Consider the following 17,079-nt stretch of genomic DNA (forward strand, 5'->3'; position numbering starts at 1 on the left):
GAGAGAATTTTGTTGCCGGTATTTCTGCAGCTGGAAACTGTAGCTTGAGGAAGATGGCTTGAGAGATGTGTTTTTATCCCACGTTAGCTATTGGATCAGGAGACAGGGGGAAGGAGCGGGGGAGAGAATTAAATCCCCTTGAAGCTTTAGACTGTGGTGGAGAAAGAGGTTCCCAGGTTTGCCATAAATGTACTCTGCAATTTCAGGAAAGTCTCTCTTTGCCTCTGCCCCCTATGACTGAAGTGGGAATACATTATTTAGAGATGAAGCTGTTTGGGGCAGGCACAGTCTTAAGTACTTACCATAAGTACTAAAAAGGAGTCCATTGCCATTGGGACCTATGGAAGGGTCTATAGTATAAGTTATTAGTCATTTTTTCATTCATCTGTTCTTTGTTTTCCCTTCCATGTGAAATTCACTCTTTGTGTATCAACTTCTGGATCTCCCTTTTTTTAGTTTTACTTTAATGAACCTTTGATTTTTTTTTTAGAGAGGTTGTGCCTAATTTATCATGTCAATGTGCTGCATCATATATCTTCATATAAATCCAAAATATTTCTCAATGCACTTTGAATTAAGATCCTATAAAGTAACACAGAATAAATAAGAGTTTGCTTGGTATCAGAGCAGCTTGTCTGTTACCAATTGTGCGTGACAGATTAATAGCTTTATTTTGAATTGTTTACATATGACAACAGTAGTCACAGCTGTCATACAGAAAAATATAACTTTTTTCAACACTCTAATTTCACCGCCATTAAATAAATTGCGGTATCAATGTCATTAGGTAAATCCAGTGCTCTGGTCTCTTCAGAGAGACCGGGAACGTTGACAAGAGTGAACCCGACTAAAAAGCCTCTTCCTGGTAAGCCTAGAAAAGGCAACGAAGCTGCACCTTTTGTGTGAGATGTGCCATAGCGTTTCCCCCGTTAACTGGCGAACGAAGCCTGCAGGCGCTTCTCAAAGCATCTCGAGCTCCTGCGAGTCCAAGGAAGCTCTGGCCGTCTCGTGCAGGGGAATGGCAGTGTTGAGGTCTCTCATACTTTCTCTTTCCTTCATTATTCTGTGCAATAAACTTAGCTTTGATTTGGGGGTGGAGGGGAGGGTGTCAGGCTGCCTTACTGGTCTAATAAACTGTGACTCATTTGAAGGGAAAAAACATAAAAGAAAATTGTTGACAGTGTGTTTCCCAAGATGACAACAAAATGCACCAAATAATTAATAGCAGAAGTTAAAGTCTGAGCAATTTTTGCCCTGCACGTAAAGAAAATTTTATAATTTATTTAAATCTGCAACTTTATGAAAATAGCTTAGTTCAACTCAGTACTTTTTCCACCCCATCAATGTTGCTTAACCTTTTGTTATGTGATTTCTTTTTTAGCTACAACATCTAGTCCTCAAGCTAGAGACTATTTGAATTGTTTGACTTTTTTTGTATTAAAATAATGGCAATTCTTCCAGGCTTTTTAAGTGTGTAGCACTTCAGTTCTTGTACAGACTTTTTGATGGTGTGTTTGTTGTTCTGTTTTTTTTTTTGAGGTCTGTCCCAAAAATCTTTTAATGCAAAATGGAGCATATACATAATTCACTTACATGGCATTTAAACAACGCTTAAGTTTTGATTTACATTTCAAACAACCTTTAGCAAACAGCAGAAAGGTCCCTTTCTTATATATGTGGAACAACTGACATGGATTAAGCAACATTCTGAGGGATTACTGTTTCTCTGATTGTGGGAGAAAGAGCCAAAAGTTATGAAGGACCATTGTAAGATGTTGTGAGGTCTCAGCCATTCAAAACTTCTTTTAACATAGAGCTTAAACATCTCCATCCTCTAAAAACAACAGCAGGGAAAACACCTGCTCTAATAAAACTGAAGGTCATAAATATCTTGAGGAGAATATCTTAAAGTTTTAAACATCCTCTTTTTTGTTAGGAAGTAAGGATTCTTATTTTTCCTTGACAACCTCATGTTACTGTGACAACGGCAGAGGAAAAGCTGAAAGACTCCATTTTTAATTGATCACAAGGAGGGGTTTTTTTGTTTTGTTTTCTAAGAGCATGAATAGTTAAAATTGTGCTTCCAAGGATCCAAAAAAAGTCAATTTTACATGTATAATAACATCAGTAATGGCTGAAGTAAGAAACACTAAATTTTAACCTAGGTTCCTTGCATCAGAGACAAAGGTGCTTTTAATTCTTGTTTAAACTAACATTAAATGTATATGAAATTACTTGTGTTTTTTCAGGGTCCACACATTGCATCAGTTACTCTTGCTGCATATGAATGTAATTCAGTTAATTTTCCTGAGCCACCTTACCCGGATCAAATTATCTGCCCTGATGAGGAGGAGATTGAAGGATCCATCTCTTTATGGGCTATCATCTCAAAAGTCAGGCTGGAGGCCTGCATGTGGGTAAGGTTTGGTTTATAAAACTTACACAATCTTAATTTATGCATTTCATTTCTGTGTTCAGCAATACACAAAAATTGCTGAAATTAGTAAAATAATGACGGTCTACACTGCTAACAATAATACGTATATTTGCAATATGAAGGTAGTTTCCTGATCAACCTTGTCTATACTCATCCTATATACTTTTAATATCCTTTAAAAGGAAGTAATAAATATTAGTAGGCCATCTTTTATCAGCTGCAGAGACACTGTTTTTCTAGAGGGTAGTAGGAAACACTCATGTGCTTCGAGGTTCTTAACACAAAAGGTAACTTCCAGAAAGGGTGTCTGCATCCCGAGTGATGTTGCAACTCTCAGGTCTTATGCTGCATGCAGTTGAGTAGTAAATAATTTCAAAAACTTCGAAGTTTGCTGTTACTCATGTGAAGTTGCTGTTACTCGTATGAAGGATTCAGAACCTAATATCACAACTGCGACATTTGTCTGGGTTGCATCAATAGATTGGATTAAATACAGTGTACATTGCACACTTTCACCTTTTTTTTAATATAGCTTACTTCTATTTCTCTGCCTGTTTCCATGATGGAAAATTTTTCACTTAAAACAGGGAAAGCAGGTTAACTTTAAAGAAGTGAATTAGGACAGATTAGGACAGATTGTCATTAGAACTTTCTTTCTATTTTACTTTCTTTGTGGAGCTTTTTATAGAAGTTTCATTTTTTTGGAGGATTTCAGTCAGCTAATTTTTTTTTTTTCATATTGTATAGATTTTGGATTGCAGTTTACACAGATGCATCTGCTAAGAACTGTATGCCAAATTGGTGTGATTTTACTACTGACTTCCTGTTCTGACTGATGATTTAATTGTTAAATTCTTGGTTGTCCAATTCAAATGTGCAGGGAGGAAATTCTGAAAGTACATGGTATCTGATGTCTGCTGCTTTACTTCTGGGTACCTTCTAATATTATGAAAAGATAAATGAAGACAACTTTGGTCATTGCAACTTCTAAAACTCTCGGCAGCTCTATCTCCTACAAAAATTATGTTTGTTATACACATTACAGACTTGAGTAACATATGCCAGTACCAAAGCCAAAGTATTAACAGAGAAAGCAGACTTACAGCCATCTCCAGAAGCAAAATACTTTTTTCTTTTTTTTTCTTAATTCACTTTTTCTAATTAGAGGACAGAGTTGCCTGAATGCTTGGTAAGTAGATAGAGATAACTGACTTTGTTGGGTACAAGTATTTATAAGACCATAAATGCAAACTCCTTTTTTTATTTCCCTCCTGTTATCCCTCTGCTTAAGTTTGTTTAATGAAGACTGGAGTAATAAAAATGGCATTTACATTTAGATTTCTGGAGTTGCAAAATAAAAATGTAACTTATGGTAAACATCCATTGCTTAATCTTTGGCATCTAAAATAACTGAACTCTGAGAATTAAGTAGTTTAGGAATGAATTAATACAATTGCAAGCGTTGCAAGCCTGTATCTTTCTAAGCAGTAATGAGCCTCGCGGGAGAACAAACTGTACCTTCCCTCTTGCATTTGAGCTGCATTTGTTGGTTCAGGCTGGGGAAAAGAGAGGGGAATATGACCAAGCCAGACTGTTTTGTATTCTTGCCCCCATTCTTTCCTCTCGCCTTCGAATTCACTGTCAGCTACCTTTTCACCGAACTCTGTCTCCACCGGCGTTTCCCTTGGGAGCATCCTCTGTCTACCAGTGGTGTCTAGTGTAATGTTATGCTTTCTTGGAATGTTTCATGAGTACATAAACATTGCTGGCTAATTTCCTGTAAGCCAAATCAAGTTGGCAACTGCTGCTGCTTCTTCCAGTATGTTTCTTTTGTCCTAATTCCAGTTCATATTTATGGAAGCTGTTGAAGAAACTTCCCCTTGCTTCTCTCACTCCTAAAGCAAATGTCCACTTATTGAAAAGCAGCAGTGACTTCCAGAAAGCAAAGCAAATGATAACTGATTTTTGCAACTCAATATGTTACTAAAAGATTTTGATTTGAATTAATTTTCACCTTTCAAATTGAAATCAGGCATAAGTTAATTCCTAGTCTATGTATGGTTAAATCAACTCACAAAAGCTTTTTTTAATGTAACCAGCAACTTCTAATTGGATCTAAAATCTGAATTTATCATGATAATCACTGGATAGACTGCAAAAGAAAAAGAATTATTAGGTATATATAGAAGTGCTCCTGATGCAGCACATGGAGCCCTGTGGGGAGCTGCTGCAATAGCACTGATGTCCTGTTTCTTCTAGATTTGTGAAGTGAAATTATGGTGAGAGGCTCCAGAGTGAAATCTGGCCAATCTCCTCGATTGTTTGAAAGGAGACAGGAGGGTGGTAGTAATGTAAGTTTTCATGTGCAAGGTTGAAAGCAGAACAGTCCCAGCAGGGACTTGCAGATCTCTGGCTGTAAAGCTGCCCAGGCTAAGTATCCTACAAGGTCTGAATGCAGGGATTTATCTGCACAAGGGGTTTGATTCAGATTGCAAAAACATTAGTGGCTGTTTCAGGCAACTTAAACCAGGTACAGTTTTTTTCCAGAGATTAAAGTCATTACTAGTCCCCTGCATGTCAGTGATAGCCATTTTTGTTGATAATGAGTGTTACTAGGATTAAATATCCCTGTATCTAAGGAATTATTAGGTGAAACAAAAATGATGCTTTTTAAATCACTATAAAAATTGGCTCCGCCAGTCCTGGCCTGCAGAAGGACTCTCAGAAACAATCAGTTAGGTGTATGCCAGTTTTCACAGCCTTCCATCCCACGGGGACGAGGAATTCAATAGTGCCCTACATTTTTAATGCGTTGCAGCTTTTTTAATGTTTTTTACAAGAAATAGGGGGAAAGAATAAAAATGTTTAATTGCACAGGATTAGCAGAACAGGCAGCCTGTGTCCTGACCAGGATAAAATCTGTTTAAAAGACTCTTTCTAGTGGAGTAATTTCCCAGTTTCCTTTTCTGAATGTATTTGTGTAAAAGAATTTTGATTAGCACTTGCTTTTCCAATTCATTGTTAGTCCAAGGAATCTCTAAGTAAACCCCACGCTCAAAGTTAAGTGGTGAAAACTGACAGCTAATGTTACAAAAAGCAGTTAAATAGTTACTGGGCAGTAACTTAATTGCTTAAGTTGCCCTTAATTGCTTCTTTTTTTCTGCACTTAAGGAACCTATCTCCAGCAGACATGAAATCATATGATTTTGCTGCGCTTCTGAAATGTTTTGTAATAATGAGCATGTGACTTATCCAATTTAAAGAAAGTTCATGTGCTGTACACACATGCAGACCTCTTCCTCAGTTAATAAAATGAAGCCAAAGCAAATTGGCAGGGCCTTGAGAAGCAATGTGACTTTTTGTTCTTGCATCACCCTAAGAACATAACCTCAAGTTAATTTTTCTGAAACGTTGCTACTGTTCTCAGGCTTATCATTCCTTGTGCCAGAAATAGGCAGATGAATGATGTTCAGCCTGTTGCATTTGTTTAAATTTGTTTCTTCTGTGGAAAACAAGGGAACAAACATGTGAAGCTGTGTATTTTATATGCTGGGAATTTAAGAGTTTGGGTAAGGGCAGAGAGCAGTGGTATTTAAAACCAACCTGTTGATTTGGAGTAAACGCAGCAGCTGGAATTCTCCCTTGCATGCAGCTGCGTATTGAACGGGAACAAAGGAAACTGAAAAGCTTTTACATCGCTTCAAAGGAATAGAAAAGCTTTTGTTACTCGCTCCTGACCCCGGGAAAGAAAAGCCATCTGCATGTAGCTAAGTTTTAGCACTTTTCCAGCGTGGCACCCAACTATTGTGCTATTACCTGTCCTATATTTAAACCATTTTGAGTTTACTCCAAGTTCCTGTTTCATTAGCCTCTGTTTATCCATATGTTCAATCTTAACTCTTTTTCTTTTTTTTTTTTTTTTGGTTAAGTTAAAGTTGCATTTACCCACAAGACTGAAATGAGTCATTTGATGCCCTGAGAAAACAAATATAATTTTCCTGTGGTGAAAAAGGAGCCATGCTTTCATCTCTGGTTCTCTTGGCTTTCTTTTTTCCATTTTAGAGAGAGATAGAGCTCTAGATGAAGCTTTGCTTAACCTTATATCCCTTGCTCGCAGCTGTAGTAAAACTGGAGCCTGTTTTCTAATAAACAGTTGCACCAAGTCTTGTGACTGCACAGGCAAGCGACGTGACAGCCCAGGGGAGGGGTTCCCAGGCTATTTTGAGGGCTGCGCAGGAGCGAGGCCCGTCACATGCCGGCAAATGTGTCCGGCACACGGGGTCACGTCGTGGGGGAGAGAGGGCAGCCTGTGCTGAGTCAGGGAGCGCGTCGGCGCGTGGGGCCAGCGCTCTGGGCTGCTGCGGGGACGAGCTGCAGCCTCTCCGGGACACGGGGCAGGGCGGCACGACTTGCAGCATTGCAGTCCGGGTTGAGAAAAGCTAAATTTAGCAAAAGTAGGAAAGGGGAGAAGTGAAGTTTCAAAGCAACTGCATCATGTTTGAAAGCAGGAGAAATTGGTCCTGATAGGTAAAAGTAAACGTTTGGAAGCAGCTGGTCTCTGTAGTTCTTCAGGAATAACATGATACATATTCATGGCTTCTAATCAATTGAAGTGTGTAAGGGACTGTGCATATCGTGTTTCTTATTTTAGCATATACACAAGACTAAATCAGAATTACTCTTTTCCCAGGGCGCTGGCACAGCCATTGGAGAACTGCCTCCATACTTTATGGCGAGGGCGGCCCGACTCTCTGGTGCTGAACCTGATGATGAAGAGTACCAGGAATTTGAGGAGATGCTGGAACATGCAGAGACTGCACAAGTAAGAACAGTGCAAAACAGCAGCGTTCATAAAGCACAGAGCAAACCAGAGGGAATAAATAACTGTTCCAATGAAATGGGGCATGGGCCAGAAATCAGTTGGTGTGCCTTCAGAGGGGACTTCCCAGGGGTGGGAAGAGATCCTCTGCTGGGTAGAGATACCTCTCATTGCACTGGGACAACGAGGTAGCTTCCTGAGGGACGTACAACAGTGCAGCCAAAGTATTTGCTACAAATACTGTTTTGTTGTTTTGTTTTGTTTTAAAGTTCCAAGAACAGAACAACAAAGGTAGGGACAAAGTGGGCCAACAAATCGGTGATCAAGGAGGTGCTATAACAAACATGATTATAAAATAGCTGAATTTAAAACCTCCCTCAGCCAGGAGACGACTGTCAGCCAACTCATCCCCTTGAGATGACATTTACCTGCCTTGCCACTAGCAGCCTCTAGGACCAGAGCACAACCCATTCATCAGCCTGAGGAAACATATTTTTCCTGATGTGAAAATGCAGCCAAACTGCTCTGAATCCCTTTTGTTGTTCTTGTCACTTGTTTTCTTGATGGATTAAATGCTGCTTGCATTACAATGTATTTTGCAACCAATGCTGTATTTCAGTTAGATATTATTGTTGATAATTTTCATTCAGGTCAGGAGTTTGCATCTTCAGAAGCTATTGACAGTGTCTTAAAAGAAGTTAAACATTTTTTCCTCAAGCTTTTTGCCACTGAATTTCTCTTCTATATTTTTCTTTCTTAACTCCTGTTTTGTCTACCAAAACCAAAGTGGGTCATGAGACTGCTATGAAAAAAACAGCAGATGCTATTTACCAGCAAAGCTATCTTTTAACATACCTAACTCCTGCCAGGGTGTTTTCTTGATACAAATAAATATTTCTATTTTTTTTGGCACTGTCTCAAAAAAATAGATGAAGCTTCTCCAGGAAAGAAAGCAGTTTGTTTGGAAATATTTGGTGCAATCTGGTAATACAGCAATACTAATACTATAGTAATACTAATACTAAACCCTGTGTTTCATGAGAACCTACCAGATAGTCCCTAGGGGTTTTTTGCTATGGTAAATAGTAAATTATCCTCTAAATCTTTAAAGATGCAGTGGCAAAAAAAAAAAAAAAGCTTTGATCTTTGCCCTATTGCCAATATTTGTTTTGCAAAATAATCCCTAACTGTATAAAAATAAAGTCCCAATAAAAAGTACACAAAACCAATCAAATACCTGGCTTGAGAGCTGAAATGCTAGCTCTGTTCACTGAAACTCTCCCAGCAAATTATCTGCATGTAAAGCGCTGGGAGCAGCCAGAGGTGGTTTCTGTAATGCACAAAAGATTCTTGAGCAGAAAGTTTTTGCTAGAGAGCATCTGTCAGGACAGGCCAAAACTATATAGCTAACTGTATTGATTGTCCTTAGTAAACAAATGCTGTTGTGTAATTAATTAAGAAACACAACGATGTTATTTACCAGTACTTTTGATTTTATTCTCTTGGCAACTGAATTTGGATTTGAAACATGTTGTTTTGTGGATGGATGGCCAGAAAAAATCCCTTTAAACTACACTTGTGGTTTGGTTTCTATAAAACCCTCTTAACATGAGGCTTTGACAATCTGATTAAATTGTATTGCACTCATAAAACTGACAGTTCAGTTTTTTCCACTTGTGAATATGACTTCCTTCTTGCTTTTGGCTTCTATCATGTTTTTGCTAGATATCTGTGGGAGACAGGCTTGCCTTTTCCTATGACCTTGAGTAAATCCCAGCATCAGAAGCATAGCTTATCACTATTTGTTCTGTAATTGCTACTTCATGACGAGTTATAAAGTCTATTTTTAAATTGCTTAATAACGATTTTCATTACCTACATCAGCATCTCCCACTCTCCAGAAATGCAAGTGTTCTGCTTAAGAAAATGGGGGACGTGTCAAGCGTCTTATGCCACGGAGACTACTACAAGCGTTTGACGTCAAATAATAGAAGGCCTTCTTTCAGTATAAAGGTCTCGCTTCATCCTGTGCTTTTGAAAAGCCTGAGTTTGGGTGTGTTAGATTTTGAAGAATAGCTTCCCTCTCTACTTCGCCTGAGCTGCTCTATGCCTACAAGGCAAAGCCGAATGGCTTGACGTTGCTGTGTGTGTTTTGTTTAGAAAGCTTGTTGCTGCTGTTTCTCAAAAACAATGGTAATTTTGAGAAACAGATGAGGATCTTGTATGGTGAGAATAGACTCTGAATGTAACATCTAGCCCAAATGATCTGCGAGGGGGAATGTGCTTGCTAGTTCGGCAATTTAAAAAAAGAAGGGGGGGATGGAATTAGAAGGACTAAACAGCTTAAAGGATTAGTGTCCCATTCAAAATTGCACTAAGTAAAATATTATTTACTTTGAAGAGTCTGTCGAGGGTTATTCTGTCATAAATTGCAAGTCTAAGTGACCTGTCCCCTTGAGTTAGATTTGGCGAAAACCCATCAGCCTGCAGATGACGGGCCCAGCCTGTCGCGTTTGCCATCAGCATCCTTTGGAGAAAGCCCCTCATCTTAGAGGAGCCCTCGCCGCTCCTGGGAGCGTGCGTGTGTGCCGCGAGCTGGGCTCCGCTGCGGGAAGGGAGCTTCCGAGCGGCTCTGGCCTCCCGGCTCGTCTCGTTAGAGCGAGCGGCTTTGCCCCGGAGAAGCAGCGTGGGCTGCACTCCGGGCGCTTTGCTCCCCCGAGCTCCGCACAACGCAGAGCCCGGCAATGCTGTAGGAGCCCAGCAGCTCGGGCTGATCTGTTACTGCTTAGCCCAGTGCTTAAAAACGATGGATGCTTTAAATGGTATCTCCGTCGCTGTTGCTTCTCCGCTAGTCCAATTGCAGAGCGCTGGCATTTTTTCTCGGAGCTCCCCTTTCTCAGTGACGGGCAGTATCTCTAGTGCAACTGTTCAAACCAACCTCGCAATTAGGGGAAGTGAATCTACTACTTAGTGCTAGAGCAGCACTTTGGTAATAACACAGTGCGAGCATAGTTCTGTGCCGTTCCATGCCTGCACACGCGCATGTGCAGGGACTCTGCTTTTTGCCAGTTTAATAGTTGCTGATTGTTAAGTATTTTCTCATCTCCGTGTCTTTTTTTCTGTCATGCTGAAACTCTTAAAGCTGACAGAGGTTTCTGGTGAAAATGCAGCTTGCTGCCAGCTTTCCTCATGGTACTTGGTGATAATGTGCAATGCGTGGGCCCGGGCTGTATCGTGGTGCTCTTTACTAAGAGGAGGAAGTAAGCAGTGTCTTTGCTGTATATCTAATCCTTAATGACTGTAAGTGTTTGGATTCGTTTAGTGGCATATATTTAAGAACTAATGATTTACACATCGGGCTCTGCTTCTGTGCAGGGTTGTTGCAGCCAGATTTCCCTGCGAAAATATTTTCTAGTTGCCTGTGTTACTATCAGTTTACTGCTGTTTGTTTACTTTCCAAGTTGTGTCCTAGCTTTCCTTTGAAAGAATACACACTGGGAAAAGGGTTAAATCCATGCAAAGCCGCGATGCAGCCGGACCCGTTTGTAGATGATTGAGTGCCATCTGCACACTGAATGTCAGTTGTTGCTGGGACCTGTTTTTGACTCCACTGAACCTTTACTGGTTGTGGTTTGTCTGGCCATCACATGACTTCTCTGAAAATTCCCCCTCCCCTCCATTTCCAGTAAACTGTTTGAACAGGAGTGACTCAGACTGAAACCAGCTTCCCTGTAACCACAGGGCTTGTTAAAGAATTTGTCAACGTGGACTCAAGAGGGTTTGCATTAAGCTAAGCTGCAACTGCGTCGGTTTGCATTGCGTCAGGACTTCCACCGAGCGACTTCCTGCTCCGAGGGCCAGCTCCCTGCCAGCAAGGGGTTAAACTGATGAACCTGGCGATAGCGAGAGCTGGGCGCAGGCTAAACCCATCTTTCTAGCCGTGCTGAACGGTCTTGCGCCTCGAGCGGGATCGCTTTCCCACGTCTCGACGTGGGGCTTTTCCTTGCCGAAGCGGAGCAAAGTATGCCACCACACCCAGGCACGGCTCCTCTGAGACCCGGCGCTGTTCTGACACGACGCCCTGACCTCATCCGAGTGGAATGATGAGCCTCGACTAATCAGTGAAATGTTACTTAATTAGCAGGGTAAAATACGGTGGCCAAAGTGGATCTCTCCCATAACTAAACTAATAATTAATATCTGATAAGTTCCTGCTTGGAGAGGCTTCCCTGGCTGCTGCCTTGTCAGATCAAAAGGTTTTAAGAGTATTCTTCAGAAGAAAAAAAGAAGTTAAAGTAGACCACAAGCCAGGTTTTCACGAAGCAGTTACAAAAATGGAAGTGGCAAAGTGGCACATACAATAAATGGAAAACCTTGACTTCTTTTTTTTTTTTCTTTTTCCTCCTTTCCCAGAAATAACTTGTTGAAACTCAGCATCAAATTCTGTTTGTAACTTTTCTTGCTCAGTCTTCCAGTCACCCCCCTTCCTCATCAGCTTCCTCTCTTTATTAATTGTGCTGCGCGAGGCGGAGGTGGCTGGTGCTGGGGCTAGGCTGCCCGACGGGCGGCCACCAGGAGGCTTGTCTGCACGCTCTGCCTCCCTGCGGTTTGAGGCGTGGGTTCGTTCATATGTGTCGGGGAGGCTTCTTGCCTTTATATCGCGGCCCATGATTAAATGTAAATTCAAAACTAATCAAGTCCCCAAGCTTCACTTCACAACGTTTCTGTGAATTATGTAGCTTGAGAGTGAAATAGCAAATGGGTAGCGAACTAATAGTAAAATGTGGTTTTTTTGACAGCCTGCGTAATAAGCAGTGAGTATACTGAACGTGAGCTTCGTTTTAAATAGTTCACTGAAATTTGTGAATTGAAATCGTTCTCCTAAGCTTTGGAATGGGTCGATGAGTGCTTCAAATACGGGAACTGTTATTAGAGAGGACTTTCCGGGAAGAGGGGTAGCAAAGAGTTAACGTAGCCGGCAGGTTGACAATAGGAGCTATGAGTAACAACTGTGCAAGCCGCCTCCGTGCTGGATTTCTTTGGACACCGGCACCAGGCTGGGGCAGCCCTGTGCCTGCATTGTTCTATTCATTTGCACACCTGCGTGCAGATAAGGAAGAAAACAGCAACGAGCGTTACGTTACGTTTGCTAATGGTAATCTGGAGATGACTTTTTCACATTCTCCTTTGAAATGTTCTTTGTGATGCATCTGTTCGCTAAAACTCCTTTTCAAGGACCTGTGCGTTTTTTAATCTGCACTGTGGAAGCACATAACTTACTACTATGAGAGACACCAAAGAAATCTGCATTATTTTGTAATATTCTTGCTTAGCATCGGGATATTAGCTCAGAGGAATTTGTTCAGTAACACAGCTCTCACTTTGAAACAAATATAATCCTTTTTAGAAGGAATCCCACCAAGCTAATTGGAGACCTTGCAAGCTGCTTTTGCGTTGCAGTTGTGGAGGAGCAGTCGGTTGAATTCTGCCTACTTGGTATTTCATTGTTACAATGTTAGATGGGAGGTTTTTCCTGATTGTGATCCCTACGGAAAAAAATCAGTAGCTACTCCATAAACCTCTATATCTTAAGTGAAGTTTTCCGGGAAGTTTGTATCTGAAAAAAGTTAAGAATGGCCTGTTTCATGTTTGCTTAGGAATAAATCTGTGTTGTTTCTCCCATGTCTCTACATAGGGCCATTCCGAAATATTCGGATTAATCTCACAATTTAGCTATCATTGCATGGGTGGGTATATACAAGATTTTTTTTGTCTTTATGTATATGGAAGGATAAGTTGCCAGACGATTGTACTGTACTTCAGGAAAAGTAGCTTCTAAAAGACGTTTGGCTTAGAATGTTTCAGGAAGATAAAGGATAAATTAAAGATCGAAAAACTGTAAAATTAAGAACTCCCCAGTGTTCTGAGAAAGACAAATTACCCAGAGCCTAGGTCAGATAAGCTGTTTCAGGAATATTTTTTCAGGTGAAGCCTTAATAACTGATAGAAATTTAATTCTGGTATCATAATCAAGAAAATGACTTTTTTTTTTTTTCTTGCTCCAGACACTGTTTAAATACCTCTTGGTTGTACAAGAGTCTGGTATGCAGACCACTTCTCTAAGTTGTCTGGGAACCTCTGCTACTTCCCAGGGAGAAGAAGCAAGAGGTATGCTTAGCTTTGCACATCTTCTGCTGGCTAGGCTGAGTTGGAAGGCGTGTGTGTGTAAAAAGATTTGTCAGCTGTGTAAGAAATCGCTCACTTTTATTTTATGCAAGTGTTTTTCTTGTGTGTGAGTTTTCTTCCTCACCTTGTTTCTGAGTTCCTTGCAGAGCAGCAGTATATTCTGTTCAGTGCTGGTGAGTTTGGCTCCGCTTTGTCAGGGATTCACGTGGTCATTATATTTGTCTGGTTATTGAAAATTGCTGCCTTTCTTGATGCCGGTGGCTAAAGCAAAGTAATAACTTGCTTCATTCCAGCCACCATGACCCTCCCTTGCAATATCTGGATCTTAAACCCCAGCAAAGTTCATTATTTGAAATGGATAAAAAACTGACGACATCCTGGAGTTGCAAGTCGAGCCACTGTAACTAGATCAGCAGACCTGTGACCACGGTAACTAATTGCTGCTGTAGCTTTGAGATAAATGAGCACTCGCTGTGCAGTTGCAATGGTATTTTAGGCAGCCGGCACATTGTTGGATGAAATGCCAGCATACGTTGTCAGCTTCAGAAGCAAAGGCTGCAGAGGTCAGCTTCTGATGTGTGGGAACCAGGGTGATATAGGTGGTGGTTCTACTTCATTCTTCTCTCTATAGGTGGCTGCTACTATCTTGTGTGGAGCTGTGGAATCACAGAATAATTCAGGTTAAAAGGGACCTCAGGCATCCTTTAGCCCCGCTTTTTGCTCAGCATGGGCTCAGCTATGAGATCCGGTCAGGTTGCTCAGGGCTTTATCCAGTCTGGTCTTGAAAACCTCCAAGGATGGAGGCTGCACAACCTCTCTGGGCAACCTGAGTGGCCTTGTGGTCTTCCTTGATGTGCCAAACTCGCAACAGTCTCCATGAAGCAGACTGCAGGATCTACTCACTGCCAGATCTCCTGCAAGATGTGACTAGACAGTAGTTCTTTAGCAAAGAGAGGAAAAATAAGTTTTATTTCCTGCTTTCATACAGCGATATAAATTTGTAAAGTGTCAAAGGGGACACGTTGCTTCATGCTACTGTACAGATCTGAGATGAGGAGTATCACAGTAGAGCCTAGAGGTGGCAGGGGATGTGGTAAAAGGGCTACTGCTCTATAGGACAGATCTGATAAGACTCTGAAATGACATGTTCCTTCCTCTTCCTTCAAACTGTTTCCTTTAATTGTGTCTTATTCTTTGCAAAATTTCTTTATGCTTAAAGTGAGAAGCAAAAGGACTTTTTTTTTTTTTTTAATTTATAAGTGTGAGAGCTTCAGTTCTAGCTGGGGAAAATGCCAGCATTAAGTTTGAGAGTCCCTACTAACTCTTTGAGCTCTATAGCATGTGTTCAGTTTGATATGTCACTTCCAGATCCAGACAGGGTGTTGAATTGTAACTATCTAAAAGCTTGGAAGTAAAGTTCTTGAGATGGAGTTTATTCTGAAAATTTATTTAATGGTTCTTCCCCTAAGGTCCTGGAGAGAGAGCGGAGTGAGGGAAATAAGATGTTCTTACATTGGTGCAATTGGATGATGAAATGAGGAAAATACCTGAAAGTTCCTACTGCTAAAATTCTACTTAATCAAGAGCTGATCAACTTGCATCCTCAGACAGGTTAAAATGACATGGTGGTCAGGGAAAGAAAAGCTTGCTATTGGAAGGAAGACTTCACTCTGTTAAGCTCTGCTTCACTGCAAATTGTAATGGACTAAACTGCACTCTGCTCTAGCTATGGCTTCTCAAGTCTTTCTTTTCTAAGAGCAGTTTTAAAATTTGATTATGAGGACAATAGGTTTAACTGCGCTTTCCGTGGAAGAACTTCCTTTTTTCTAACAGAAGAGCTAAGTTTAGTTACTCATACGTCTGAGTTTACAAAGTCCCCAAGTTAAGCATCTTTTCCATTATCTCTGTGGATGGCAGCATCACCCACCCCCTGACATGCCGGCAGCCTCAAGATTTTGAACATGAACAGATGTGGAAGTAAATCTGCATTTCCTTCAACAACCTGTATTCAGTATCCTTGTCCTACACAAGGCTAGCAGAAGAATTCACCTGTATATTGAATATCTGATGGACTTGGGATTTGTATGTAGTACCTACTGTATGGTCATCCTTTGCTACAAATATTCTGAATAATGCTTTGAAATCTTGTTAGCTTTAAGTCCTCAAGTCTTTGACATAACCTGTGTCATAAGGTTTTGTAGGAGCTGCTCTCTTTTGTCATTCCACTATGCTTCAGTAAGGCTGGAGAAGTCAAGGTCCCCTTTCATTGCTGTTCATTCTAGTTCATGTTGTACTTTCTAAAACTGGATTTTCCTTTTCAACAGTGGACATACATTTCACTCAGCTTTCCTGTATGATTACCTTATTTCTTTTCCAGAATTTAATGTCTCAGAAAACCCAGGTTTCTTGTGAAGTGAAATTTATTTCCTTCCCAAACTTAGAATTTGAGCCATCCCTCTTAATCTGGAATATCTGTCCTGTGTCCTTCATATATAAATGCCTTTCTTTTATCCAGCTTTGTTGCTTGCTTGGATCTGCCACTTCCTTAGCTGCTTTGAAAAATGCTTGAAAACCATTTTTCACTGTGTGTTTTAACAGCCTGGTTTCCCCAAGCGTAGGGCCTTTCTTTCCCAGACTTTCTAGTGATAAATAAGTTTAAACCTTCTCTCTCAACCCCTCCTCTCTCCCGGCATCAAGATGGAAATTCCCCCTTTTAGTTTGCCCTTTTTTTGCATTAAACTGGAAGGGTTTTCTTTAGAAAGTCAGAACAGCGATCCAGGGCCACAGCCCTTTCCATACACACTTAGATGTTGAGAGTCGTTGCTGCTGAAGGCGTGGGAGGTGGGTACCACTGTGCACCACTATCGGACTCTTTCTGTTCGCCACTTACTCGACCCTTACCTGACTCGTGAGATCTGTCACCTTTATGTCATGCAGGAGAGGTTTGAAATGGTTTATTTGGTCACTGAGTAATGAACTGTTTGCAGTGATAGGCAATGACTATCAACTGTGTCTTCATCTCAGTTCTTCTCATCTTAACTATAGGTTGCTGTGTTGACCATTAAACATTGCTGCTGCCCTGCTGCTTTCTTAGCATGTATGTTGTAGCCTATCAGCCTATAGGTAGCTATCTGACTTCTTTAAAACTGCTCTTCTGCAGTTAATATGTTATTTCAATGAGTTAATAATTCTTCCCAGTCCTCTGAAATTCTAGAATTCATTGCCTGACCACAAATGGTCATTCTCCCATAAGCTGTGTTTGATTCCATTGTGTTGTAATAGAAAGCCAGAAGAAGCAAAATATTGTGCAGCTCATTTTTAACATAACTCAGATTTTTACATAAAAAGGGGCACTGTCTTTGTAGGCAGCTTTTTAAATGTTAAGGAATTTATAATTTTAATAGACAGTAGTTTAATATGTTGTCTTCAGGCTTTGGGGAAAAAACGTTCTCCTGCTCAGATTATTATTCAGATAATTTAATGTTGTTTCTGGTAAGAAATTAATATTATAATATAATATGAACTGTGCTCAAATCTTGAAGGTTTGTCCACTTCTGTTTCCATACAAGTTACACACTCGCATCGGGGTGTCTGACACTAGGATGAATCCTACCTATCTCTACAGCAGCTTTGGTAT

The 17,079-nt window shown here is 40.6% G+C and overlaps 1 protein-coding gene across 10 annotated transcripts in view; it reads left to right on the forward strand.

The window, feature by feature from the left end:
* Positions 1-17,079, forward strand: part of VMP1 (vacuole membrane protein 1) — a 69,586-nt gene that overhangs the window by 27,820 nt on the left and 24,687 nt on the right. For 9 of the 10 annotated variants that reach the window (XM_026071401.1, XM_026071404.1, XM_026071397.1 and 6 more), the window contains 2 exons: positions 2,250-2,417; positions 7,128-7,259. In XM_026071401.1, coding sequence (XP_025927186.1) covers positions 2,250-2,417; positions 7,128-7,259 — 300 coding nt within the window. The remainder of the gene's footprint in view (positions 1-2,249; positions 2,418-7,127; positions 7,260-17,079) is intronic. The other variant, XM_026071403.1, reaches the window with a different exon arrangement.

The sequence above is a fragment of the Apteryx rowi genome, unplaced genomic scaffold (genome assembly GCF_003343035.1).
Source record: "Apteryx rowi isolate R43461 unplaced genomic scaffold, aptRow1 scaffold_325, whole genome shotgun sequence".
NCBI lineage: Eukaryota > Metazoa > Chordata > Aves > Apterygiformes > Apterygidae > Apteryx > Apteryx rowi.